At 51.8% G+C, this 26,444-nt stretch overlaps 5 protein-coding genes across 5 annotated transcripts; 3 read left to right on the top strand and 2 right to left on the bottom strand.

Annotated features, from left to right (window-relative positions):
- Positions 1-979: 979 nt before the first annotated feature.
- EAH_00001590 (hypothetical protein, conserved) lies at positions 980-5,655 on the top strand (the record flags this gene model as incomplete). Its single annotated transcript, XM_013395241.1, has 11 exons — positions 980-1,837; positions 1,966-2,081; positions 2,336-2,403; positions 2,531-2,953; positions 3,125-3,197; positions 3,507-3,615; positions 3,760-3,944; positions 4,400-4,525; positions 4,646-4,744; positions 4,929-5,068; positions 5,354-5,655. 11 exons carry the CDS (start codon positions 980-982, stop codon positions 5,653-5,655), a joined length of 2,499 nt encoding a protein of 832 aa, XP_013250695.1.
- Positions 5,656-6,261: 606 nt separating this feature from the next.
- Positions 6,262-7,129, bottom strand: EAH_00001600 (u6 snRNA-associated Sm-like protein, putative; the record flags this gene model as incomplete). Its single annotated transcript, XM_013395242.1, has 3 exons — positions 6,262-6,401; positions 6,718-6,789; positions 7,042-7,129. The coding sequence occupies 3 exons, from the start codon at positions 7,127-7,129 to the stop codon at positions 6,262-6,264; spliced, it is 300 nt and encodes a 99-aa protein (XP_013250696.1).
- A 342-nt stretch (positions 7,130-7,471) lies between these two features.
- EAH_00001610 (hypothetical protein, conserved) lies at positions 7,472-9,620 on the top strand (the record flags this gene model as incomplete). The annotated part of the gene is made up of 5 exons (XM_013395243.1): positions 7,472-7,477; positions 7,686-8,399; positions 8,521-8,682; positions 9,092-9,214; positions 9,459-9,620. The coding sequence occupies 5 exons, from the start codon at positions 7,472-7,474 to the stop codon at positions 9,618-9,620; spliced, it is 1,167 nt and encodes a 388-aa protein (XP_013250697.1).
- A 6,422-nt stretch (positions 9,621-16,042) lies between these two features.
- EAH_00001620 (ATP-dependent RNA helicase, putative) lies at positions 16,043-18,312 on the top strand (the record flags this gene model as incomplete). Its single annotated transcript, XM_013395244.1, has 5 exons — positions 16,043-16,057; positions 16,282-16,516; positions 16,641-17,131; positions 17,330-17,679; positions 18,273-18,312. 5 exons carry the CDS (start codon positions 16,043-16,045, stop codon positions 18,310-18,312), a joined length of 1,131 nt encoding a protein of 376 aa, XP_013250698.1.
- A 349-nt stretch (positions 18,313-18,661) lies between these two features.
- Positions 18,662-21,488, bottom strand: EAH_00001630 (small GTP-binding protein, putative; the record flags this gene model as incomplete). Its single annotated transcript, XM_013395245.1, has 5 exons — positions 18,662-18,718; positions 18,832-19,857; positions 20,270-20,497; positions 20,882-21,190; positions 21,291-21,488. 5 exons carry the CDS (start codon positions 21,486-21,488, stop codon positions 18,662-18,664), a joined length of 1,818 nt encoding a protein of 605 aa, XP_013250699.1.
- Positions 21,489-26,444: the final 4,956 nt, after the last annotated feature.

Below are 26,444 nucleotides of genomic sequence, written 5' to 3' on the forward strand. Positions count from 1 at the left end.
CAACTGTACAAGTGCGACAGCACTTCATGGATATTTTTCGGGCTTTCCCGCTTGCGTTTGTAGGTCACTCGACAATTCTGGTTGTCCAGTGTTCGATTGAGGGTAGGCTAGATAGTGGTTCTGACTCTGGGGCTTTCAGTGGGCGAGAAAGAAGCTTAAAGGCCTTGGAAATGTCCCTAAGAGCACAACGAGGGGTCTGCGGGCTCTCCCGCTCATCTCTAATGTGGGGGCAAGGCCGCACGTCAAGCACCGATGGGAAGAGGGAGGCAGTCTCTGTGGAACGGAGAGTGCTTCTTTAAGCACTTAAATATTAAAATACAATTTAACTTGCAATGAGTCCAAGCTTTCTCTCTGCTGTACGTTTATGCGCCGCCACCGTTCCTTGCTGCAACTGGCGGCCGCAGCCGACGGTCTGGTCCGTCCTGCCTGTTGGGGCTTGCCTCTCAGAATAAGCCGCTCGTTTTTTGTTTCCGTCTGCCTTCATGGCATCTTCTTTCCTGATTTGAACAACAAAAGTTTGTGTACGGGCACAGGAGAGTTTCGTGAGCAGGTCGATGCTCTGTTACGGGCGGTGTAGCGAACAGCGCTCTCTGCTGTTACTACCTGTCAACACAACTGCTTAGCTGCACATTTGCTACATGTACGCTGCACTCACCGCATAACCCTTGAAATAACCTTAAAATTTCAAAGCATGCTTTCTTCCCCTTTATCTGAGTCCCATCTTCTCAATAATATATCCAATTATAATAGATCTGCCCGCCAGCTGACCCCCTCGAGGGTCAGTGCCTACGCGGCAGTGCCAGCCTCACGGGAAGCCCCAAACCCTGGGTTTCTGCCGAGTACTCTCAGCCTCACGGCCTTATTTTCTCTCTAATGCCACTTGATTCATTTCTCGTAAGACTTTATTTTCACTCGTTCTGTCCGATAAGCCAAGAGAGGAACAACTTGAGCACCATTGTAGTGCCTGCGCACTACAGAGATGGCCCTGGTGGGCAAGGGCTCCCTCCCACCCTCGGGGCCCCCAAAAGGGCCCCCTCCAGGTGCAAAGATTGCCATCAAGGGCAGTGGCCCTCCCCCTGGGAAGGTTGCGTTGCCGAAGCCCCCACTGCCCGGTCCTGCTGCTGCAACCAAGCCAGGCCCTCTACCCAAAGTGGCGGTGGGCCCCGGGAGCAGCGTTATTGCCCCCAAACCCGCTCTTGGGGTCCCTGACGGGGAACTCAAAAAGGCAACCCTTCCTCTTGCGAAGAAAGACCTGCCAAAACTGCCGACGCCCCCAGCAGGCACGAAGGCGGCAGACAGTTCATTAAAAACTCTTCTTCCGCTCAAAAGCCCCATGAGTCCCACCAAAGCACTTCCGGAAGAGATTCCTGGTGCACTGAAGCAGCCTGAACCAGGGCCTCCTTCTGTTGGAGTGCCGAAATCTGCTGCTGCAAAGCCCGTGATCGCGGCGGGAAAGGGACTCCCCGGAGGTCCGCCAAAGCCAGCAGCCAAAGATATCACAACTAACGGCGGCGCCAAAGCAGCTAAGGTGCCACCTAGTCCTTGTCATCCAGCTGCGCCTAAGGACCTCCCAGGCACTTCCCTTCCCCCGAAGGACGGGCCCCCCTGTTTGACGCCAGCATCAGAGTGCCATCCGGACTTGCAGGTAGCAGCAAAAGAATCATCTGGGTTGGCAATAGCAGCAAAGAAAACGCTTGGCCATTCCTTGTCAATAACAGCCAAGGGAGCCTCATCTCCTGGCCTGCCCTCGGCAGGATCTAAACTGATCCCCCCCTCTGAAGCAGAGCGTGGAAACCCATCTAGGGCGGCAGATGGAGCTGAGAGTCTATCCAACGTGGTGAGAGCAGCTGGGACAGAGTAGTGAGAGATGCCTCGGCCCAGGAAGTCATGTACAAACAAGAGGCAGGAAACAGGGCAAAGATTCTATGCGTGTACCGGCGAGTTGTGGTGCCTTCTCTCCTTCAGGGATCACCTGGAGTGGATGAATTCGGGAGGCAGCGGGGTAGCGTGGGAGATTTGGCACCCAAGAGCGAGCTAACTCACGATCTCCGTGGGAACGTCATTCCCGTATTCGACAAGGCGTAGGTGCAGCTGACAACTGCAACGGTGCAGGAGGTTCCAGCAGCTATTAAATAGCCCAGCATGCGCACCGGCCTGTTGTGCAGCTATAAGCAGCTCCTTGCAGAGGTGGCCCACTGGTGGTTTGTCAATGAGTGTCTCCCAGTTCTCCATATGCCCCTGTGAAGAAGTTTGAGTACGAGAAATCCCTCGTGCTTTCAAGACCGCGGGATGGCCATATCGTTTGGGTGTTGCTTTCTGGGTTTCTGTGCCTCAGGGGCAAGTTCGTGGCCTTCGCTTCAGGCCCACCGGCTCCGCTCTCTCGTTCCGACCCAACGAGGCGTTGTACGCAAATCGTTACTAGGCGGTAGCTTGTATCTGTCTTCCCTAGACACGTTCACTTCTTGGTGAGTACTGAAGCACTGCCAGATGTCCTCTCTTCATGACATTTGTGCTGCTATTGTGTGCTAAGCCCGCCGCCTTTCTGACCGAAAACCTCAAGAACGGGATACGATGAGAATGCCGTCAGCGCGAGGGGTGGACTACGGAGCGTTAGGAGGCTTGAGTGTCCCGGGGGGCGTTCCGGGCTTTTTCTTATCCGTACCGCCTTGGCCAGCGCCAACCCCTGTGCCAATGGACCAGGCGGCAGGCTGGGGTGCGTATAATCAGTTCGCCGGCCATCCGGTCCCCCAGATATCTCCCTATGCCGCTTTTCCTCCACAGGCAGTCTCACAATTCCCTTATCCAGTGATGTATGGGCAAATGGGCGGACGAGGTGAGGAGCAGCAGGGCTACGCGCCACAGCAGGGGACTTTCGAAGGGACTATTTGGCCGGGCTACCCTGAATACCCTATTCATCAGGATGCCAAAGACGCCTGCGGCGCGGCATCTAGGGGTAAGGATGGCCTCCGGAAAACAGTTTAGCATCCGCTGCACACACAGCAGCTGCCTTTTTCACCATCCTTACTTCTGCCTCAGAGTTCGACTACTACTGCCCAGATGAACTGCCTGCGGCGTCTTCAGTATGCTCTACTACCGTGTTTATCCCTTCGTTTTTCTGATGCAGGCGCTCCTGCCTTCTCCAAGGTTGCATTTTCTCCAAAGGCACCCCCGCCAAGGGAATCGAAGTCCCGCAAAAGGTACGGAAAATCTGTTGAGGGGAGGGTCTAAAATGTTGTACTTCGATGACGCCAGTTGAGTCAGATGAGACGCAAATAGCTTATTCGTGTTCTCTTACATGTAACGACAGTTAGATAGACCGCCCTTTCCTACCGTGAGTTTGCTGTCCCCGCGTAATTGCGCAACATGTCAGCTCGTCCTTTTGCTCTGATTCTTCCTTACATGGCGAAGATACATCTGAGCTAGGTATTTTGACGAAATATCCGTTTTCACGGTGAACCTTCGTCACCTGCCGTAAATGGGTAGTTGATCGTGTGTTCACCGTGCAGCAAGGGACTTCCTCTGGATGATTTCGAGGTCTCTCGAGTTAGGTGCAACGCAGTGGCTCGCGGTGACGAGGAAGTGGGCAAGAGCAAATGGATGCCCATCGAACGACATGTATGTTTCATTTGCTCACCTCCCAAAACGACTGTACGAGCTATCGCAGCTTTGAAGAAACGTTTTTGAAATCCCGCAGCTTTAGATACTCCTTTTAGACAGCTTAGCACCGATGGATAACTTGGTCCATCCTTTTCTTCTCAGCTTAACAACATAAGAGGGGGCTACGGAGAGGCCTACCGGCCCCCTGAAGAGGAAGCGGTTCCTCCCAGAGAACCTTCTGCTCGGGCGAGGCGCAGGAGCTCAAGCGTTAGAGATGATGTATATTCGGGTTTTCGTCCTTACTACATTCGGGACAAGAAGCCTTTCGTGGACGAAGATGGTCCTCGGTAAGCCCTCTGTTCATGAACTAATTGTAGCATGCATCAACGTACACTGTGTCTTTCGCCTGAAAAGATGCGTTCAGTCTCAGATGTTACAAAGCACTCCTATATGAGAGTCATGGTCCTTTGCACTGCTGGAAGGGTAATTTTAGTCAGGCTCTTCACATGGTCTGAAACTGACGGTATTCTTGAGCAGAGCCTTGCAGCTGCAGGCTGCATGACGTTGTGTAGTAAAGACTCTGGTTGTGATTGATTCATTTGCTCACCCATTGTACCGTAAAGCCTGAATTCATGCCTTGTAGATGATATTTGTGGGAAAAGGGAGCAACAAAATGGGCCGTCGGCTCGGGTGGGTTCAACGGATACCCTTTCACGAGAGAGGGTAGAGTGTGCGTCGGTCTCTACCTGTATCTGTTCTGCGTCTGCGGCCTCATCTTCTATTTGTTCTGCGTCCGCTTTAGGTTTGTGGATCCCAATGGGCCTTCCGGCAGAGTTCCTGCGCCCCCTAGGAAAACCCCGTTGATGACAAGGCCTAAGGACCGCACGTGGGATCGTTGGGGCTCGACTGGATTGACAGCCCCCCGCAAGTAAATCAATAGTCCTTCTTTGCATCTGCAGTAAAGTTTTGCGCCCCCTCTGTGCACACCGCATCTGCGGGACTTTGCTTCCAGTACTTCGGCGCTACCAAGGCCATGGGTGTTTTGCAGGCGAACCTACCAGAGTCTCTCGGAGCTTGCGAGCTGCTTCTCTAACCTCGAGGCGGAGGACCAAGATGACGTAATCAGTCTGCTGCTACTTTGCAGGAAGTGAGTGGTTCTTCATAATATGGGTATTGTATGGCTTTATTCCCCAGGCGCTCCCGTGCGGCTGCGCAGGTCCAGTGTTGCTGCATGCTAGGACAGTAAGATACGGGGAAATGCAAACACAACGAAGGAGATAAGCGGCCCGTCTGCGTACAGTTTGCGTGCGACTCTGGGGTGATTGCTGCAGGTTGGAGCAGCAAGTTGAGAAGCAGCATGTTGTTATAGACATGCTAGAGCATGAATTATCAGAAGCACAGAAGGTGCTGAAGTTTCCGCCGGAGTGGCGAACACTAGAAGGTCTCGACCTCGCGGGAATGGTCCCTTCAGGTAGGATGGTGCTCATTTGCCCGCCGCCCTGCAGGTATAGGGGCTGAGGGGATCTCTTGTAATGCTAGCACACATGCACGCCGTTGGCTCCGTGGCGTTTGTCGTCGAAAGTCCATTAGGCTACGCTGATAAAAAGAGCTCGCCCTTTGTGGCAGTCAAAGGCCATGCAGCTGCCAGTACTGCAAACCTTTGCAGTGGCCGGTCTAGCTGTGCGCAGCTTCAGGTTTCGAATGAGCCTCTGTAAATGTGCAGCTGCTTGGCATGCCTGTGGACATTCTCCTGCAGATGCGCCCTTCCAAGCAACTGCTGCAACGCCCCTCTACATTAAGAGCGCGAGTGTGCTGCCTTCGAGCGTCCCCGATGACCCCAACGCAAGTTTCGGAGTAGGAGTTCCTCTGACACGAGAGAACAAAGGAACATCCGCCGCTACCCCATCACCAGCCAAGAGCGCCGCGGCAGCTCCTGCAGGAGGTGCTGCTCCCAAGCCCGCCGGGGGCAATGTAGAGGCCACGAAGAAGCCCCCAGCATTATTTAAGCCGAAGGCTTCGGTAGTGGGTTTTAAGAAGCCCGTATTCAAGAAGATGTAGCCTCAGGTATGTTTCCACAGATGGTATATGGCACTGCAGGCAGGGGAAAAGGAATATTTTTTGCCAGCACATACTCCGGCAGTAACTTCTTCCTTGTCCGCAGAAAGCAAGTTCGAGCTCAAGGGTGTAGCATTTCATGAGCCGCTGAGGGGAACTGCCTCAAAAGAGCCATCTTCCTTCCTTTCCTAGAAATAGCATGGCAGGAAATGAATCATACAGTATACTATCGTATCGCAAGCACACGGCTGAGGAGGCACAAAGTAACCGCTTCTGCTTGGCTTGCACACTTGAATTTCTCGACCTAGCCAGTAATGGGAAGGACACCCCACGTTCATTCTACCGAACTCGCAGTGCAGCAGTGCGTTAGTTATTGCTGAATTTTTCTACGCATGTCAGGAAACAGCTAGACTACCACGGAAAAGCAGCTTAGTCTACCAAAAACTTTCATTGTTCCGCTGCCGCCAAGTAGGCAGGAGCTCCTCATGCACGAACTGCATAATCCGTAGGTCTTCTTAAGGTTAAATTCATTCCCTCTTTAGGCCCTCAGCTAGAACTCCACCACTTTCGGTTCTGTGCACGTTGACAGTTCGCGAGCGGCCGAGTGGTTCAGGCCTCAGCCCCAATAAAAGGGTTCTCGATGCGCTGTACGCCGTCCACCGGCGAAATCAGCACAATGGCGCTTCCCCTCGCCACAATAAGCCCCAGAGGTCGCGTGGTCTCCAGCAGTCTGCTTGAGTCCTCCGGGTCTGTGGTGAATAGTACGCATGCAGGACAGACAGAGCGCATGCAGGCAGCCACCCAGACCAGGGATTCGGCAGTCCTTTTTAGCATGTTAACTCTACTAGTAAGCACTATCCCCACCTGCCCCATGCAATAAGGAGCACACGAAAAGCGAATTGGCAGTACTGTGAAGAACAGCGCCTACCCCAGCATGGGAAATAACAGCAAACGCCATGTGCCAGTAAACGTACACCAAACCACTCTGGGTTTGCGAATAGAATTGTGTCTACTGAGCCTTGACCTGAGGTTGCCTACAAGGCTACCGTATGCAGGGTGAATTACCTCGCAAGAACTCCTCGGTGTCATCCAGCACCAGGTTGCACACGGCGTCGTGGCCCTTGAGGGTCCCCTCGACTGAAAGCAGCGACACCAGCAACCAAGACAGCAACAGCCGCAAATGTAGCTAAAGAAAAGAAATCATACACGGACTCAAAGAGGGGCCCTTTCGCAGCATGAAGCTATGTGCGCACTGTTTCCGGCGAAGGAACTTGTCGCAGGCCGCAGGGGGCCCCCCAAGAAATATGAAATGCCCTAGCAGCTTCACGCATGTACGTGGCCGTACTCGAGAAAGCGAAGCTTGGTCTAGAGGTCTCTAAAGGGTCTTACCTTCACGGCCTCCAGAGAACTTGACTCGGACCTTCTTGTTAAGAAACTTCGCGGGGTCGATGACGGATCGCGGGTCCTTCGACGACATCTTGGGTAGTTCTCCGAAACAAAGTGAAATTAAGCTGAGAAAAGCAAATACAATTAAAGCCCAAAAGGACTTTATGCAGGGCTTCCCTGGGTCGTCGGGAAGTAGCGACGAGGGGCCCTCTAAGTACGGGGCTTGCTCGAAGGGTGCTGGCTGCTGCAGATGCTGTTGCTGCTCTTGTGGTGTTGCTGCTTACTGTTGTTAGTAAACGGGCGCCTTAGCAGTAAAAACTTCCATTGGAATCTAGTTAGTCACCAAGATTACACGTGGACGCGGGTATTCATTCCTTGACTAGAAATTACTGCAGGCGCTTGCAAGGGGTTCGTGCGCAACAATGCCGTGGCCATGATGGTGTGGTTCTGTGAAGGAGCGCACATCCCTATGTTTGCTGCGTGTACTAACTTTTCTTCCAACTAGGGTTGCTCGCTGAGCCCAAGGGCCCACAGGTGTCTCGCACACGGCAAGGCCGGCCGCGTCATTCTATCCCTTGTTAATGATGGAGATTTCGGTCGCCCACGGGCTCGTAACGCGCCGTCTTCCCCTACCCATGTGTCTGTAGGGCGTAACTGTGGACCCTGTGGAGGGCCCAACCTACTTGCATGCGCAACTGTGCCGCACAAGAGCACTGAGTGGTGCGGAGATTGACGAGCACCTCATATTGTTAGAAGCAGCAGTAGGAGGAGCAGCACATGCAACGGCAGTGAAAACAGCAACAATGACATCAGTAGCAGCAGTGCGGGCGTGTTGTACATCTCCACTTTCCCGCTTCTGCTGCGGCGGCCATTTTTTCCACACAGCAGCAGCAACAGCAGCAGCAGGAGCACCAGCAAGAATTGCAAACCCTCCACCAGAGCACCAGGTTCCCTCGGCAGCTCAAATACGCTTGCTGCGCGCAGGCACTTTGTTATTAAACGATCCTCCTCCTGAGTATGAAGTCTCTGTTCATCGGGGCTTAAAGGTGCAGGCGTCGTTGCTGCTGCAGCGGCTGCCACTGGTGTATAGAGAACCGCCTTATGAGCAGCGGTTCCGGCTGTTCAAAGAGGAATGGGAGAGGAAAACCAACAACAGCACAATTCTCAATGACGAAATAACGTACATGCAGATGCCAGGACACTTCCTGGAAACGCAACAGCAGCAGGAGCAACGGGAGAAGCAACAGCAAAAGACTGGCGACGCGGAACTGTCTGAGCTGGACATGCTGCTGCAGCAGGAAGGATTGATGATAGACAGGCACAAGATGGGGAAACAGAGACGGAAGCAGCAGGAGGACGCTGTAAGCTCGGCCATTTTTAGGGCTGCAGTGCTGCATCAGCTGGTTTGAGTGCAGCAGCAGCAGCAGCAGTGCCCATTGAAATCAGCACGTATTCTTTGGCTGGTCTGCGGCTTTGCTTCAGGCGGGGTCAGCTCGCGCCTCGGCAATAGCTGCAGCAACGGCTGAAAGGGAAGACCGGTCTCTGTCGCAGCACCCGGAAAGAGTGCTGCTGCTGCTTGTTAAGTATGGCAACGGGTGGCAGCTACCGGTGGAAGACAGGCGGCACGGACAGACGATGCGCCAGGTGGGTTGCGACGAATCCTGCTGAAGCCTTGTTTTTTTTCTTTGTGCATTAGCTGGGTGCATTAAGTACAAGACGTATTTGTGTCTGTTGATCGAGTGTCATTACACACCATTCACATCTCGGGCGCGAAGTTGCAAGCGGTGGACAGCAGACTTTGACATGAAACGCCAAACCATTTCCTGAACATTTGCTGCTCTGTAGCTGTAGTCGTTGACACCCCCTAACTGATTCGTTTCAGTTCTCCCCTGCCATATGCCTTTGTCCTCCATCTTTCATTTTCCTGCTTGGGAAGGCTTTGTGTCGCCAACGCTGCTCCTGCGGCTTTAGCTCCCTGCTCCGGTAATATTTCCTGTTACTGGTGCTGCTGCTAATACTGTCGGTGGATTTGCTGTTGCTGTTGTTGGTGCAGACATTGGCGCGTCTGTGCATGAAGCAGCTGGGTTTGCGCGAGGCTCCTTTCTTGGTTGGCTTTACCCCTGCGGCAATGCGGAAGATACGAAGCAAGCCTAGTGCGGTCGTTCAGGGCCGAAAAGTGCGTTTTCGTCATTCCGTTGTCTCCTCATAGTTTCCCCCCTCTGCATTCGCATTCTGTCGTATCTCGGGTGTCATTCGCGCTGGGTATCTGGCTCGCTCAAGCTGCCCTAGACAGCCAGTTGCATGCGACACTTGGAACCCCAATTTTGAGCTGTTTGGATCCCATGTACTGCTGTTGGCGTCGGTACCTATATTGTATACTGTTCCCGCTGTGAAGGCGGTTGCTGCTGCTGTTGCTTCAGGTTTTCTACTACCGCGCCTACCATGTCCCTGAACAGCCGCAGGTGTGTCCACCGGCGGATAGTCCTGTGAGGGATTGGGCATGGGTGTCGGCAGAAGAGGCAAAGAGACGAATGGCCACCAATGGCTTTCTCGCTATTCGGGATGCCCTGCTTCTTGGTTGAAATGTGGCTGCACCAGAAACAGCAGCAACAAGACCGACACCTTGAGCTATGAGCAGAATCAGCCCGGCTTATTCTCGCCGTTGTGGCGCTGCTGCCTATCGGGCAGAGTGTGCTGCCCGAGCAGCATTTCGCGGGCTCAAGATTTCTGGAACCTGCTGTGATGATGGCGTATTTGGCTTGTTCCCCGTTGTAAAAGCTTGGGGAGTGGCTTTCCCGCTCACCAGGGGATGTGATAGCCCATTGTAACTTCAGACACGCCAAAACCCCGTTGGGAAGTGTGATGCGTATCGTGAATTTCCCGCTGCAGTTTGTACAGCGGCTTTCCTTGGATGGCACAGCAAAGAGTAGTTTTATATGTTTTCTAGATGTTTCCACTACGAAGTTTCCGCAGTGGGCAGTGCTTCCCCAATAAGCTGCCCTTCGAATGATAGGTTCCTGAACTGTTCTGGGTACGCCAAGTCTACGTTGAATGCTCCCACTGCATGGACGCCCACTGCATGGGAGCTGGTGTGGCAATTACAAGGGCGCAGAGAATTGTGAGCAGAAACAGTGACGACTGCCTGTTGTGTTGGATTTCTTTGCTAACGGAACTTTGCTTGGATACCAGCCGATAACCATTCGGAGTTCCAGCACCGCTCGCGTAATGCCACTGCCCCAAGGCGGTGGCGCGCTAACTTTGTATATTTATACCTAATTCGTGACAGGAGAAAGCAACGAATGACTAGCACAAAGCGGCTTGTTCTGTATTGGTCTTTCTCTAAAAAGCAGATAGAGCTGGGTCCGTAGTGGCCTGGCAGTGGACCAAACAATGCCCCCCAAACTGGTGGCATACACCATAAGCATTGGTGACAATGAAAAACAAATTGTAGTGAGTTGCTTGTGAAACATTGGTTCGTGAAGGATTGAGTGTGTTCTACGCTGCAGAGCGGCAGCAATGCTGCTATAGACGCAGCGCGGCTGTCCACGGGTACGCGATGGTTGATCAGCTGCCGTGAGAGCCGCTCCAGCCAAGAACTCTTCTGTAGAATGCTGGTTGGCTGCTGTTTAAATGGCTGATGCTGTTTCTGTTGGCGGCAGCAATGGAACCCTTCTTTCGACCGTCTGGATGCCAGACCAGTCCTCGACGGACGTCCTGGGTGTACACGGTGCAGTTTCGTGACTAACTGTTTGCAAGCGGCTGTGAGGGCTGGTATTTATGCAGGTTACGTGACAATAATGAGGTTGGTATGGCAGGGGTCCTGGCTGTGGTACTGCTCTGCGCGGCGGTCGATGCAGTCGGTCATGGACGAGGCGAACACGCTGGCTGCTGCAACACCTGGGGGCTTGCAAACGAATGCAAGCTACCGCAGGTCCCCGCATTCTATGCTGAGCCTCACCACGACATTCCCCGCAGAACTGGGGACTGCGCATGAAAACAATACACTTCCGTTCTTCCAAGAGGAACCCACGACTTCTGGCGCGTAACAAGGTTTGCTTCACCGAGTGAAGCAAACCTTGAAGTTACGGGTGAACAGCCCGTAGAAGAGGTGTGCGAAAGTCCGCAGACGGTGGAGCACGCTTTTGCGGTGCGGCATGTTGTGGGGGGCGTTGAGACACAGCGCAGGCCGGATACTGAGGGCCAATTGTGCGGTTGACGATAGTCTATGGCGCCATTGCAGACGTCGAAAGGAAGCTTGGGCATGGCTTCATTTGGGGGGTTGCCTTGCAGCAAGAGTTGTAGCAAGGCGTGCAGCAACTGACGACAAGCTGCCCAAAACATGCTCCAGCCGACGGCCCTTGCCGCACTCTCCGTAGGACGCTTACAGTGTGGAGGGTGGTCAGCTGAGTTGTAGTAAAACTATTCTTTGCAGATTTGACTTTGTCACACCTCACGATGTTCTCGGCTAAGTTGGTGGACTTTCGATACACTAGTAGCACTGCTTGCTTACACCTACCTCGCTTATGCGAGGTAGGTGTAAATCTTCCCCGAGCCCACAGCAATGAGTTTACCGCATGTGGCCCGGACGCCGACGATACGAGAGTACGAGCTGCCTGATCGAACTGAAACGTGAAAATGCCTAACACGATATGTAGTCTCGACTCCCCTTTTCGCTGTACCTAATTGGGTTGAGGTCCTTTTCACATATCGGAAACTACCTGGAGGTGAAAAACCCACCTGATATTTCGGTGAACTCGCATGTGTGAGGAAGGCGACTATTCGGTGTTTCTTTGGAGTTGTTCTCACTTTCTGTGAAGAGACTCAATAAAACGGTTGTCTCACTAGCATCGGCTGTTAGGATGGTGGGGCTCTCGAAATCAGGGAGCGCAAGGAGTGGGGAAGATTTGAGATGACAAGCGTCTGGCTGGTCTCTCTTTGGTGTCTGCGGAAATAACTTGCTTTCCCTTCTTGAGTAGATATAGGCAATGGAAAAAAATCCAGAAATCGAAATTTCGGTAGTTTGCGAGGGACCGAGGAACTTTTGAACGGGGAAGCGACTTGACAGGAGAAGTGGCTATGTTCTGTATCTTTCGGAAGTGGCTAGACTGCTGTTGCAAAGACATGAAATGCCAAGAAGCTAACTGTCTGCATGGCGAATAGACACATTTGTGATTCTACAAAGCACTGTTTCTCACGCAGCATGCACGCCACAGGTGCGACGAGAGCCCTTGTCGTCCCACTGTGCAGAAGCAAGTTGTTTACGCAGATAGCCATCTTGCTCTCATCAGTGGGAACCAAGGTATTGTGACTATCCTGTTCATTTTTTTGCAGTTACAATCACATTCCGAAAGGGAATGAATATGGACCTTACTTCTCTAGTGTAGGCTCTGTCTTGCCGTTCGGATGTACTTAAATATGCAAACATGCATCAGCGACGTACATTGAAAAAAGTGCTCAAGCCTGCGAGGGGCGAGTGGTTCATTAGTCTGGGGCACCGGAAACCTTGGTTCCAGGATGAGTTTTTTTGAGGGGCTGGGCAACGGCAGTGCTGCGACCCCTCCCTCTCTTCTTCAGCAGAACGAAATTGTGTCCGAATGCACTAGGCAAGTGTTTAAATTTGTCCATTTATCAGTTTCTGAGTCTGTCTATCCGTCTTCAAGATGCGGAGTACGTGAAAATTTTGGGGCGCCCCGGGGGTGATTTCGATGCGCTGCATGAGGAATCCGGCGGGTGGGAGCACCGTTATATTGAATATATCTGAAACATTTCTTTCAGCTCCGCCCACTCCCGCCGTTCCTTGGGTGGAAACTAGACGGAATGTATGAATTTCTCCGTCGTAACCTGCATGGCATCTGAACTACGTTGAAGTCCCCTTTCTCCTGCTTTTGTGGGTTGTCGATTCCACTCCTCTTACCGTATAGGATTCAAATGGTGTTGAGACCGCCTGCCGGACTCTCTTATTGCTTTTCGGCAAGTAGGCGTTATTAGTGTCATTCGATGTGCGCATGCGCTCCCTCCACTCGTTCGGCCTCGGCGTGCCTAGGGTAATCTCGTGGTGAACTGGTCCGACGCACAAGTCACGCACCTGCCCATCCTCGTGCCCTCTATGCCATCGACAGAGCGTATTCACGGAGATAGCGTCAATGAATAAAGAAGGCCTAGCTTCAGGTATCAGATCCACTTCGCAGCCTGTGCGAGTGCTGCTCGCAATTCCTGGGCCCTAAAACGAACTTCGAAGAGTACACATTTCCCTCAGCCTGCAGATGCGGATGTCGCCGCCCTTGAGCCTGGCAGCGCGCCTCACGCTGCACGAGGTCACGGCGTTTTCCTGATCGCTTCGTTGATTCTTTTGTCGGCGCAGGTTTCCTTCCATGCGCAATATAAAACGATGCAATATTTTTTGTTGCAAGTCAAGCAGGTGAGCCTACCGGCTCACCTGCTTGATTTCCTCCCGCACTTCTGAGTGGCGGATTCGTTTGCGACATTTTGTCCTCGTTGCTCTTGTTCTTCTTTGCAGGGATGGCCCTCATCCCTGCATAGCTCGGTAAGTCTGGAAAATTTTAAAGAGTAGTGCTCCACCATCTCGATAAGCCCAGCCTTTTTGCTCCACAGTTCCCACTTCGCCTCATAGCCTGTTACCAGTTTTCTCTCTCCAGGCGACAGCCCTACTATGAACCAGATACAGAAGCACCTACTCCAGCTTGGTACTCCTGTCTACTAAGGAATGATACTTTTTATATCTTGCGCTCAATCGAGAGCTTCCCTTGTTCAAGTCTTCTTAGTTCTTACATAGCCTGTTACCTTGCCAACATGGGAATGAACCCACATCGTAGCGCATATCTGAAGGCTTCCACTGCCCGGTTGCGCTGTAGTGGTGCCTTTGCTTACGTATAACTGCTATTGCCGTGCCTCCTCTTCTAACACCGAGGATGCTAACAGCAACTGTAGCTCTTCGGCTGCGTTTTGGAGAGGGAATACAACTAAAGAGACGCAACGACCTCTTTCACCGTCTTCACATCGCTTTGGGCGTCGCAGGTGGAGGGTCGGCAAGGGAGGAAACATTTTCCATGGCGTTTTCGCTTTAAGGACATTTTCCGAAGGATGGAGCACATATACTGAGCTGATCTTAGCCCGATGGGGCCCCAGCCCTTGGTCGCTTCCCCACCGGTGGGCAGACGGCTGAGACCGGTCTTCGGACTTTCTAAAAATGCTTTCTGTTCTGTTAAAGCACCATCAGTACTAGTCACTGTTACAAACAATTGGGGGTGGGATACGTTGCTTGCACCTGTATCGATGAACCATGCGGCGTTACCAAGTGTGCCGAAAATCCCCGACCTTGTCTGCGGAGCGTTGTGAGCTGCGACTGGACCAGAAGGCTTAAGGTGATAATTCCTAAAATGTAGATGGCGCCCTCTCCATTATCTAAACGCACTGGACCCAGTGGCCCAAAGGTCCGAATATGCAACGGATGAGACGACCTGACGCAAGTTCTGACGCATATGCTGGAAGGCGCCTCCACTTGCAAGCACAACGTACCCCCCTTTTGCTGTCTGGGCCAACACTGTAGGCAATTGTCGTATTTCTCCTTGCGTGCAGGCTGAATACTCAGGCCAAGCAGGTGTTTATACACCACTTTGTAGAGACCATGATGCACCGGGAGGCGTAGACAACGCGAGCAGTCTCCATTGCGAAGCAACTACAACGTGACAGGGACTGAGACTCACGAACCATAAAATGCAGTAAAAAAATGAACTGTTACTGGCCTCGTTTTGGGGCATTAGCTTGGGCCAGTTCAACAAAGCACTGGAACGGCTATTGGGGCTGAATGACACTGTGTGCGGCAGCTAAGCGCTTCGAGGGATTAAATCAGTTCTATTATTCTGGAGCTTCTCACCCTCGAAAGTAAGGCATTTTGGCCTGAATATATGTTTCTGTTGAAACATTGCTTTTAGTTAGAGCTTGCACCTAAAATAGACTCGGTAAGAGAATTATGTAGCAGTTCCGTAGACATTGAGCTCGCTACAGGTGGGGCCGGCAGGGTGAGATGCGTGAGGCTGTACCTGTTTCCCGGGAACGTTGGCTCTCTTTTCCTCTGCTAACTAATTGTGATCTTGTTCGAAAGTGCTCAGTGTGGCTTGAAGACGTGATGCTGTGATGCGGCTGTGTAGGACCTGACTGATGACTTCCCTTGTAGACGTGGGGGCGCACTGCATGCACAAGAGCTCTATGCCAGTTGCTGATGTGCGTGAACAACGTACTTGCTCATGTTGTTGCTTGAAAACGGGTGTGTTGGAACTCACGAGGAGGCCGTACTCACATCCAGTCAAGCGACGAATTGAAGGGGGGTCGTGGCTTGGGCTGGTAGCCTTGAGGCGCTCCTCAGGGCTCGCATGGAAACTATAGGTCCTCGTGCAGCTTCATAGTAGATGTATAGCATTCCAGCACACGGATGTAGCTATACAGTTCAGCTTTCAACGCAATTTGCCACCTTGCAAGACGAAACGCGTGGTTTCCCTGTTGTGTATGGGGGAGGCGCTGATTGTTGGTCTGAATATTTGTGTCGCAGGTTTGAATTTTAGTTCTTTAAAGGGACGAACGTTGTGATTTGCGTTTCTAAGGCCTGTTTTTGGACTAATTGGGCTGTTGTGTCGGAGTGGGGATTGATATAACGCATGAGTTTCACCTTTTTTCCTTACTATCTGGCTGCAAGCTACACTGCGGTGATCCAGTCCGATTTGCAAACGATGCCTTGTGGGCTTATTCTTAACCAATCGAGCCAGCTGTTTGAGGAAGATAACGCAAGTACCGTTTCTGCCCGGATGGAACAAGTGGCATGGACATCGTAGTGGAAATCAGTCCGGCGTCAAAAATGAAGACTAGCGCCAGAGAGCAGGTGCAACCACAGGCTCCCCTGACAATGGGTCCTCTAACGCAGGGACATGTAAATGGAATGCAGGATGGATTTTCCCAGAAAGATGGGGGGCCGCGGCCAGTCAGGCAGAATATGTTCCGCACGGCGGTGAGTTCTTGATTGGCAGCTTCACAGTGGGTTTGACCGTGTGGCACGTAGCGCCATTTATTCATTGGGGTGTGTCTTTGGAGCAGGAAATGGCGTGCAGTCCATGAAAGTGTCTGCTGGCAATTAGCAATTAGGGGACGGCATTGCTTTCGTGTGGCCGAATTTGTTGTGGCAAACGAATTATTTGGCGCACGAAATATTCATTGTGGTTTGTCCGCTCATAGGATGTAACTCAAACAAAGGGCAACGAATTCGAGGACTATTTCCTGAAGCGTGATCTGCTCAAGGGGATATTTGAAAAGGGATTTGAGAAGCCTTCGCCTATACAGGAGGAGGCGATTCCGGTGGCAATTGCTGGCCGCAACATTTTGGCTCGGGCCAAGAACGGAACAGGGAAGACTGCGGCGTTCGCAATTCCCGTCTTGGAGAAATGCCAAATTAACAAGCGTGCAATTCAAGGTACTTTCCGGTGCTTCAGTGCCGCATCTAAACTGTGCATTGCTGTGAAGGCTGATATTAACGGTCTTTCAAGGGATGCGCCTTTGGTTGCCATGGGGTTTTGTTTGGCTTTGTCTTGTTGCAGGTTTGATCCTTGTTCCTACTCGTGAACTCGCTCTGCAGACGAGTGCTGTCGTTAAAGAATTGGGCAAGTATCTTAACGTGCAGTGCATGGTCTCGACAGGGGGCACAAGCCTTAGAGACGACATCATGCGCTTGCACAACACAGTTCACGTTCTCGTGGGGACGCCTGGGAGGATATTGGACCTTGCGAACAAAGATGTGGCAGATTTACGTCAATGCCACATCGTGGTCATGGACGAGGCCGACAAGCTGCTCTCCCCAGAGTTCCAGCCGATTGTCGAGAAGCTACTTGAGTTCATTCCTATGCAGCGGCAGATTCTGATGTTTTCTGCCACATTCCCAGTGACGGTAAAGGACTTCAAGTCAAAGTATCTTGCTGATGCTCATGAAATAAACCTAATGGATGAGTTGACGCTCAAGGGCGTTACCCAGTACTACGCCTTCGTGGAAGAGCGACAGAAAGTTCATTGCCTGAACACGTTGTTTGCGAAGGTATGGCGCATTGAGGACCGATTGGTTCCCTGCAGTGAAGCCTCTTGTTTTGCCTTGTTCGCCTTTTTCCCGCGTTGATGTTGTCTACTTGGTGCTCGTTCTACAAGGCGTGCGGCTTGCTATGCGCGAAGTGGTTGGGGAACTAAACTAAGGCTTGAGCCATGCTCATCTTGCTGTCCTGTGTTCTGTTCCACTCAGTTGCAAATCAATCAGGCTATCATTTTCTGTAACAGCGTAACGCGTGTCGAGCTGCTAGCGAAAAAGATTACCGAGTTGGGCTTTTCCTGCTTCTACATACATGCTCGGATGTTGCAGCCCCATCGAAATAGAGTGTTCCATGACTTTCGAAATGGTGCCTGTCGCTGCCTAGTTTCGTCGGATTTGTTTACAAGAGGTATTGACATTCAGTCGGTGAATGTCGTAATCAATTTTGATTTCCCGCAAAATTCGGAGACGTATCTGCACAGAATCGGACGTTCGGGCCGCTTTGGCCACCTGGGTCTGGCGGTGAATCTGGTCACGTACGAGGACCGGTTTAACCTTTACAGGTGCGCTCGGTAACGAGCATGGAGTCGACCGTTCTTGCGTTGTTATGGACTTTCTCTGCTCCGCATATGACGGATATCAGGCGTTGACGTGTTGCGCTTCAGGATCGAGCATGAACTTGGAACCGAAATAAAGCCAATACCTAGCCACATCGACCCCGAGACATACACATGATGAATGAGCATTCAAACTTTCCTCACCGGGGGCACGGCATTCTCTCCTTGCCGTTGCAGCGAAGCAGCGGTTTAGGGGCGGGTCAAGGCTTTGGAGCGTCGTTGCATACTATGCTTTCCCTATTGTAACAGCGGTTTGAAGAGAGTATCCACTATTTTCTCTTTCCCATGATTACTAACTTGGGAACTGCAAGACGTTCAATTGGTTGGAACTTTTTTGCTGTCAGGGACCACAGCAAGCACTGTGGTTCACGACTGGAATATATATGCCTTCAAAGATGGTAGCGGCACATGTGATGGCCTAGCCTGGCAGCTTCGTTTGAGTAGGGAGCGTTTTTTTGCAGTTGTGATTCTTGTTCACTCGCGCCGTCCCTCTAGCACTTCTAGCCTAGGTATCTTGCTTTCGTACTGCGGTGCATCAGGAATCTCTCGCATCAGGTTTACGTGAGTATGAAGAGGTAGTGCAGGGGGGCTGATTTTAGAATTATTGTACCCTGCCGGGCGTAGCTAGGTTTCGTTACACTCCCTAAGTCGTTCCGTCACATTGTCTAGCCGCGCGCACTTTGCACAGTTAGGTTCCTTCGGCTCGCGCCGATCGCTAATATACTGGGCCAGTGGTTGGCCGCTTTTGCTTTAGCTGACGCTGCGATGTGTGCGGTGTGGGGCGAAGACGTTCTAACTACAACGTTCGCGCTCAAGCGCGAATTAACGGTACTCGAAAATGCGCATGATGGGCACCTACAAACGGCCAAGCTCCAGGGAGCTATTGCCACTGTATTTCTCCAGACCAGCACGGGCTCGTCTCTAAGAATTAGCGTGCGTTCTTCTTCACCACGTACTTCCGAGAGAGCTTTGTTGCTGCCATATACTGAAAACAGGAGAGCAAACATAACCGATCTGCAGCTGTGTGTAGTTCATGTGTGTGTCGCAGTTGGTGGAGCAACGGCACACCTGGCAGGTGCGCCTACGCAACCAACTCACCTGATGAGGTCCTAATCTCTTCCACTTGAGCGCTTCTGCCTTGGTGAGCTTTGCTCCAGGCTTGGGCATCGCAGTTGTTCGGAGCACGAGGCGAACAGGAATGCCCTTCAAGCCAAATTCCTCCCTGATTGCATTGATCAGCTGGCGTTTATAGTGCGTTGGGAAGTGAGCGTACACATTTGACCATGCCACAAACGTTGGCGGCTTCGCCTGAACCTGAGTAATGTACTTCACTTGGCACTGCGACCCCAGCCTCCACGGAGGGGGCCAGTGGGCTGTGTACTGCTGAAGCCAAGAATTTAGAGTGCCAGTGGGAACGCGGCTGCACCACTGCTTATACACGAGACAGGACTTGTTCAGCAGGGTGTTCAGATTCTGCGCCTCCGTGGCAGATGTGAAGACCACGGGGCACGCTTTCAGGTGCCCCAGCCCAGTCTGTAGGCGATCGAGTACCAGCCGTCTCACGTAGCTTTGCTTACTCAGATCCACTAAGTCCCACTTCGTAACACATACCACCAGGCTGCGCCCCTCCTTCTCAGTTGCCAAGTTGGCTAGCGACAAGTCGTGCGAACTCAAGTGACCGGTTTCCTCTACACGGGCGGCATCAAGGCATAGGATGCACACATCCGAACTGCGGATGTTGCGCATAGTTTGCAATGAAGCTTGCTGCAGCATGTCATCTCCTCGCATTTTCCAGCCTTTCGTAACACCTGCTGTATCAATTAAAGCCATCTGTTGCTTCTTGAAAAAAAAATTAACGCAAATAGAGTCTGTGGTGGTACCAGGCGTTGCACTTGCTTTTAATCGGTTTTCCTTCAAGATGGAATTGATAAGACTCGATTTTCCAGCGTTTGGCCGCCCAATGAAAGTTACCCGAATGGGGCCTTCAATCTCTTCGTCTTGCGGAGCCAAAAGGGGTCGAATTTCCGGAGGGGAAATAATTTCGTCGAGGGTTCCCGGCTCTCCAGTGTCGTGCAGCGGTACCCCTTCATCGCCTCGGCACTCGCCAGATGCCATCTCGTGCTTCTGGAGCAAATCCCGCAGGCAAAATCTACGTGTCTTTACAAGAGAGGTGGGTGGCGAAAAAAAAGCTAAACTTATGTATATTCAGATGACAAGATTTACGCAACCAGCAACTTGGGCACTGTAGTACACCAGCGGCAGGAAATTCCTTTTTTGCGTGATGCGGCTAATAATGCTCCTCCGCAGTACAAAGCATTCTAGAGCAAAACAAAACAAATCAGGCTCCCTACGCGAGTCCATACGCTGGCCACTCAAGGTACTTCCCGCCACAATTGTAATACCGACCGAGTAACTGGGTTGCAACGGACCCAAATGCAAACAGTTCAATATACTCTCCTACGCCACAGCTGTCAGTTAGATGCACCAAGTGCGTTTCGGACGTGTCTACTCAAGAACCCTATGAGTCTGCGTTTACCTGTCTTGCTTTTTCGCCAGCATCCTGCTTTTCGTTGGGTCGTTCGAGCCCTTCAGAGGGGCCGCCGTCCAGCGTTGCCTTCGTTAGTGACCAAGGCAAGTGTAAGTAGCCCCCCAACGGCTGCTTATACGCTAAGGTTGGTTGCACACCGCGGCCGTATCGTCGGCTCAAGCCCTGAAGCCACGCTTCCGTTGCAGTCGCCTTTCTGTGAGAGGCATCTCTCATATTCTGGCGCAAGAAAAGCAGACAATAGGCCTAAATAGGTCACTGTAAAACAGTAGCAGAAGTTGCGTTCACATCCAAGTGTCGGCTTCTGAGCGGCTCATTAGAAAGAGCACAGTACTACAGAATAAAAAACATCCGTGGGTACCTCTTGCTCCAGGGACACTGAGGGAGGGCGTTGCCCCCTTTCTTGTTCTTGAAGTGCTTCCTTGAGTCGTTCATATAACTCGTCGAAGCCCTGTGGCAGTCTTGCAGAGAAGTTCGCTAATGCCGTTTACCTGCTACCCAGTTCGTCTTATTTATGTATGTTCTTTCATTTCCCTGCTGTGTCACGCATCTATCACTTAAAGTTACAATGGTTTTAGAAGGGAATGCTTTGCATCGCCTTACTTGCTTGGTTCTTGTAGACACAGCTACGGGGTGGCCCAGCTGCAGTTCGTAGGCGTCCCCTATGCACTCCGCCCCCTTTACCCCTTCTGCCTTGTTGAGTACAAGAATAACTGATGGAGATCTGCTAGGACTGACTGAAGGCTCTCTCTGATGATGCTCGATGTGGCATTGGGCTTGCCCTCCACGTGCCGGTTGCTCTTCCATGAGTACCCGAAGCTGTCTTGCAAACATTTCATCAATTGGCGTGATACCCTCCCTGGCATCAACAATGAACAAAATTATGTCAGACTGCGCTAGTGCTCGAGCGACCTGAATGTTGAACAGAGAAGTGCAAGACGAACCGTAGTCCATTCGCCCAAGAAGAGACAAACCCTCCCACGTTTCCATGTAGCCCACGCAGACACCTTACTTGTTCGCGTATCTGTTCCACTGGCTCGGATGGCGCATCTTCGATATTAGTCTCAATTCCCGGTGTGTCCATGAGCAGCAGACTCAGCGGTCCCCATGAGCAGAGAGATTCCTTGCGGTCCCGAGTGGTCCCAGGGTCTGGGCCGACAATGGCAAGCTGATGAGGCGCTTGCTGTGAGGGATTCATACAGCTCGCCATCAAAAATCGATTGTATAGGCTGCTCTTTCCCACATTCGCACGGCCAACCAGCGCAACCCGCCAGAGAGGTGCAGGTGGGGAGCCCGGCACAGAGCGATAGGACCCGGTTAAGGTGTGTTGCTGTCTGCAACAACATCTGCTGAAAGGTGAGAGACGAACAGCGGCGGATGAATGAGAGAACGGTTTTGCGGAATGGGTGGAAAGTCCACAGTGTATGACCTTATTCCATGTGTACTTTCCAGTAGGTCGTTTCCAGAAAAGACCTGCTCTACCATGCTGCAAGCAAGCAGCGGACCCCTCGTAGAACTTACCAGCAAGAATCTCACTAGCTTGTCTTACGCCCTGTGTCCCCCTGCATCCCAGGGGTGATGTGCAATGCGCAAGTGACTCGACACAGTGCACGCGTGTCAGCTGCAAAGGAAAAGCTTGGGCGGGGGAACGCATCTGATGCATCAACAGCCACAAAAAAAACCTTCTCGCAGGTCCAAGCTCCCATTGCGGGTGAGGCCAGAGAAGCGTCAGATCATGCATGATTGACCTTGTAGTGCTAACTACAAGGTCAATCACGCATGATCTGGGGTTTCAGAACTAGAATGTTGCACTGGAACAACCAACTGAGGCTGTAACTAGCTAATAAAAACGAGTGTTATGTTTGTTGAAGATGAATCTAGAAAGAAGATAATCTGTAGATAGCCAGACAACACAGGGGGCCCTGCATGTAGGGCAACAGGGACCGGGCCCCGGGGCATAGCGGTACGGGTTGCGGACTGCACACAAACTCTGGGAAGCAAGGGGGCGCATGGAGGAAGAAAAGCTAGTGAGATTATTGCCGGTAGGTTTTATGAGGGGTTCGCTGCTTACTTACAGCGTTGTTGAACAGCTGTTGTTCAAAAAAAAGCACTCTTTTGCGACGGAGGGGAACAACCTGGCGAGCTCCTCTAAGCACAGCGAAAACGCACATAGAAGTATTATTTTGCCTTTTGAGAGTTGTTTGATTGTTTAATGCATAGATTCTGGTTTCTGTGTCGCTGAGTCAATCAGAGGCGCGCACGTAGGAGTTAATGCGGGCTTTACATTGGGGGCGGGTTGCTCCTGGAAACAACAATCTTTTCCTCTCTATATATCTAGAAAACACCAGTCTTTTAATTCTTTGAACCCTGGCTCCCTTCACGTCTCCTACGGGGGTTGACATTAGGTATGCACGCTTAACGGGCGTGGGGTTGGTGCCCATAAACCAAAACCTCGCACAATGTCTACTGTATGAGAACCTAGTAACGCAGAACGGGCAAAAGTTCAATTATCTCCGACTTTGACACATCAGGATATAGTGGATTTCCTTGTGATGGGTGCTCCGAAGAAACCCGTTAATGAGCGCTTCCAGCCAGTGTACCAGTCAAGGGAAGTTGACACACTAGAACGAGAGGCAGACAGGCTTGTCAACACAATACAGAATATGGGTATGCTGCGACAATATTAGTAGTGCTGCCACAGATGCTTTGTGAGAGGGAGGAACACATGAGCACTTCCTTCGCTCTTGCCGAATTTGTGAAGATGAACCTTGAGCAGTGAGTTCAGGGAATATTTAGAGGGAGGTGCCTTGACGTACTGGATTCACCTCAGACAATCAGATGCAAATATGTCTAACTGGTCTCTCGAAAGCAACTTGCTACAAGGGTCAAGTGCTAAAACCCTAATCAGTGGAAAGGCGATCACAAGGCATACACGGCCAACTTTGCGCGAAAAGTTACACGAGATGTGGAATTAGCTGATGAAGATCTTGTTGAATACTTTTTGGCTAACCTACCCACAAACCTGAACCAAGATGTAACCCAAGGAGGCAAGGTGAAGTTGAATTACTGGGGAGATGCAGCAGCCGCCTTGCCAGACGTAGAAGCTCCCGGCTGTCGTAGAGGAAGGCCTGTTGATTCAGCGGCGTGAAATCCAGCTTAGTCTAGCAGGAGGGTTAGCGAGGGCGTGTGGCCCTCGCTAACTGGAGATGCAGCAGCCGCCTTGCCAGACGTAGAAGCTCCCGGCTGTCATAGAGGAAGGCCTGATGATTCAGCGGCGTGAAATCCAGCTTAGTCTAGCAGGAGGGTTAGGTAAGGTTGAGGTTAGGGAACGTTTGCCGCCTTGCGGCGACGTAGACGGCTTAGTGTGCGACAACTAAAAGGGTAGGGGGCAGCTGGTTACAAGCTGCCTCGCGCGTGCTGAAAGGTTACGGCGGAAAGGAGAAATTTGTAAGCGATGTGGAGGTGAGGATCACTACGCTAGATATTGCGCTGCACCAGGTAAGTTGACACTTTTTAGGGAACACGAGGCAATACTAGGGTATTTGAAAGACGAGAACACCAGCCACTTTTAACACAGCCAAGCCTAGGAGTTAGAGGAGACGAACGTCCTAGACACTCAAGATATGGTAAAGGAGTGCTAGTTGCATTAGCAACCGGACCGAATGCTACTAACTTCTCCCCAAGCTGAAAGGAGAGGCTTCTGCAGCCCACAAAGGGGTCGGCCGTCTAGGGGCTAAGGGCGAATCCACGAGCCGTGAGGAGAAAGAGAGACAAAGTTTACTAGAGGAGCAGAGAACCAATGCTGTGGCTGCGGGTTCGGAGACTCGAGGTAATGACTACGGGGAAGAGGCGCTTGCCGAGTCTACGGGAACTAGAACAGAAGACACGTCACCGGTGGCGGGAGGTGCTACCTGCAGAATGATACCACCGGCCTAGTCCCAAATTATGCAAGGGCCACCGCGGGGCTAAGGCTAAAATTCCCATCAAAGAGCTATTGCAACATGCACTGGGCAACAAGACTCATCTTCGGGGTGCGCTGCTGGGCCTTCACTCCATACGAAGTCTACAGAAACTATCCATGTGACAGAAACTATCCATGTGCGTGGGAAGTGACAGGTTCTACTAATCTATGAGGTGGCTGAACATTTTCAACGAGCCTGCACTACTTAGTCGTATACTGTACCTACAACAACGGTAGAGATGGCAAAGAGCCCCCATGGCCGTCAGCAACCTTCCATTTTACCAAGGTCAATGGCTACAGCCAGCTAAGTCAAGGACAACACCCCCTGGTGAAGAAATTTTTTTGCTGGATGGGATGCGGATACTATGCTTCGTTCAATGTGGTGAGGCGCCTAGCCGTTAGCAGCCGCTCCACAGGAGGGCAGATGCTGATGATTCCCCATTGATGGAGGAAAAGCTGAACTTTGACATTGGTTGACAATGGTAAAGGAGAACATCTGAAGTTTTACTTTCGCCAATGATCAGTGATAAACGTTGCCCCCCCCCCCCGCTGAGGGGCTGAGATTGGCAGCTACCGCCTGCCCCTTGTAACCATGCATTTCGACCCAGTGAATTGCGAGTCTTCGAACTCAGCTGAAGACTGTCGCTGCAGCATGGTCTGCCCGAAGCTGGCGTATGAACACTGACTTGGCCTTAGTACGCAGTCTGCATGCAAGCATACTTACAGCAGTTGTTTAATGTTAGTCCAGACGAGAAAAGGGGGATTCATTGCGATTCAATGCGAAGTTACATTGCATCATCAGTTGCAACACGGTGCGTTGCAACTGATGTCGGGCCGCCTCCTCATCTCAGACCCAAATTCTCGGGCCGCTGTGCTCAGAACGCGTGAAGCGGAAACGAACCCTTTTTCAGGAAGTTTAACCTCAAAGTTTTTGGCTTGATTGCAACCCACGATAGCCCTGAAATCAGCTGGCCGACCCACGTCCCAGTTGTGGGCAGCAAAACAGTAAGTTGCAGAAGAGTTCCAGGGGAGGCTCCTGACCTTACCTGCATTCTCCACACGCCATGGGCACAGCGGTTTTAGGGCCTGGGGCTGGTGAGGAGAGGGATTGCCCTGTCGTGAGTTGCTGCACTCTTTGCTGCAGCTACTGCTGCACGGCAAACACACACGAAAGCATAGCCATTCCTCCTGATGCATGGACTAACGCTGTAGAAAACGTTTGCTTGGCTCTCACTAGCTGAGTGGAGTTAGAAATGCATATAAAAGCTTAGGACAGCCCACGGTGCAAAACCTGCACGCAAGCAGAAATTCACGTACCAACCTCTGGCGGAATGTGTTACACGGGTAAATTGGAGACTTTTGTGAGTTGAAGAGCCTTTGATTACATACCAATTATGCAACTTCTGCTGCATAATTGGAATTGGTATGTAGTGAATGGTGTAAGCTTCAAGCGATGCAAGTCTTGGTGCCCGTCGGGAGCAGCCGCACACGACTGCTGGGACGACGAGGCAATTTCAGCATAACCCACTACTTGTAAGTGAAGTATAACTTTGCCCACTTTTTAGTGAGAATGCTGGTTTCGTTTTGTGGGTGCAGATATGCCCACTCCTTGCAGCACCATAGCTGAAACTCTACCCGCAGCCACCATTGCCTCCAACGGGGGCTTTGATCTGCTTGGATTTGTTGCTGCCTTGCAGCATTAGTTGCGTCAAGGTGCGTGACAGCCCAACTAACCCTCCTTTGACATATGCACTTATACTGCAGACAGTTGCTAAACACTTACCTGGCCCCCCATAGACAGCCTGAGCGCGCGTGCAGATACACGTACCAACCTTACACAGACCATGCTACAAGACACTCATCAAAAAAGCTAGCAGAAATGGAGTTGACCTCCCCTCCACTCCCCAGGGGTCCTGGGCACAGAGGCTCAAGAGATCGAAGTTGGTGCGGAGAGAAGGCAGCCTGTCATGAGCTGCAACGCACCTTGCCGCAACTCGTGCTGCAGGTCCCACGCGAGCACAGCACTGCTCAAGCACTAAAACTGCAGTTATTTCTAAAACACTTACTTGGGCAATACTTTCCAGCGTGTGCGCAAGTAGAAACAAAGGCAGTAACTTCACGCCGAGAATGCTGCATCTGAGACACTGCAGTGAACGTCCCCCTATGCTTCTACTACTACCCTGCGCTACGCATACCTACTGGTGC

The sequence above is a fragment of the Eimeria acervulina genome, genomic scaffold (assembly GCF_000499425.1).
Source record: "Eimeria acervulina Houghton genomic scaffold, Eah_scaff5, whole genome shotgun sequence".
In the NCBI taxonomy this organism is placed as follows: domain Eukaryota; phylum Apicomplexa; class Conoidasida; order Eucoccidiorida; family Eimeriidae; genus Eimeria; species Eimeria acervulina.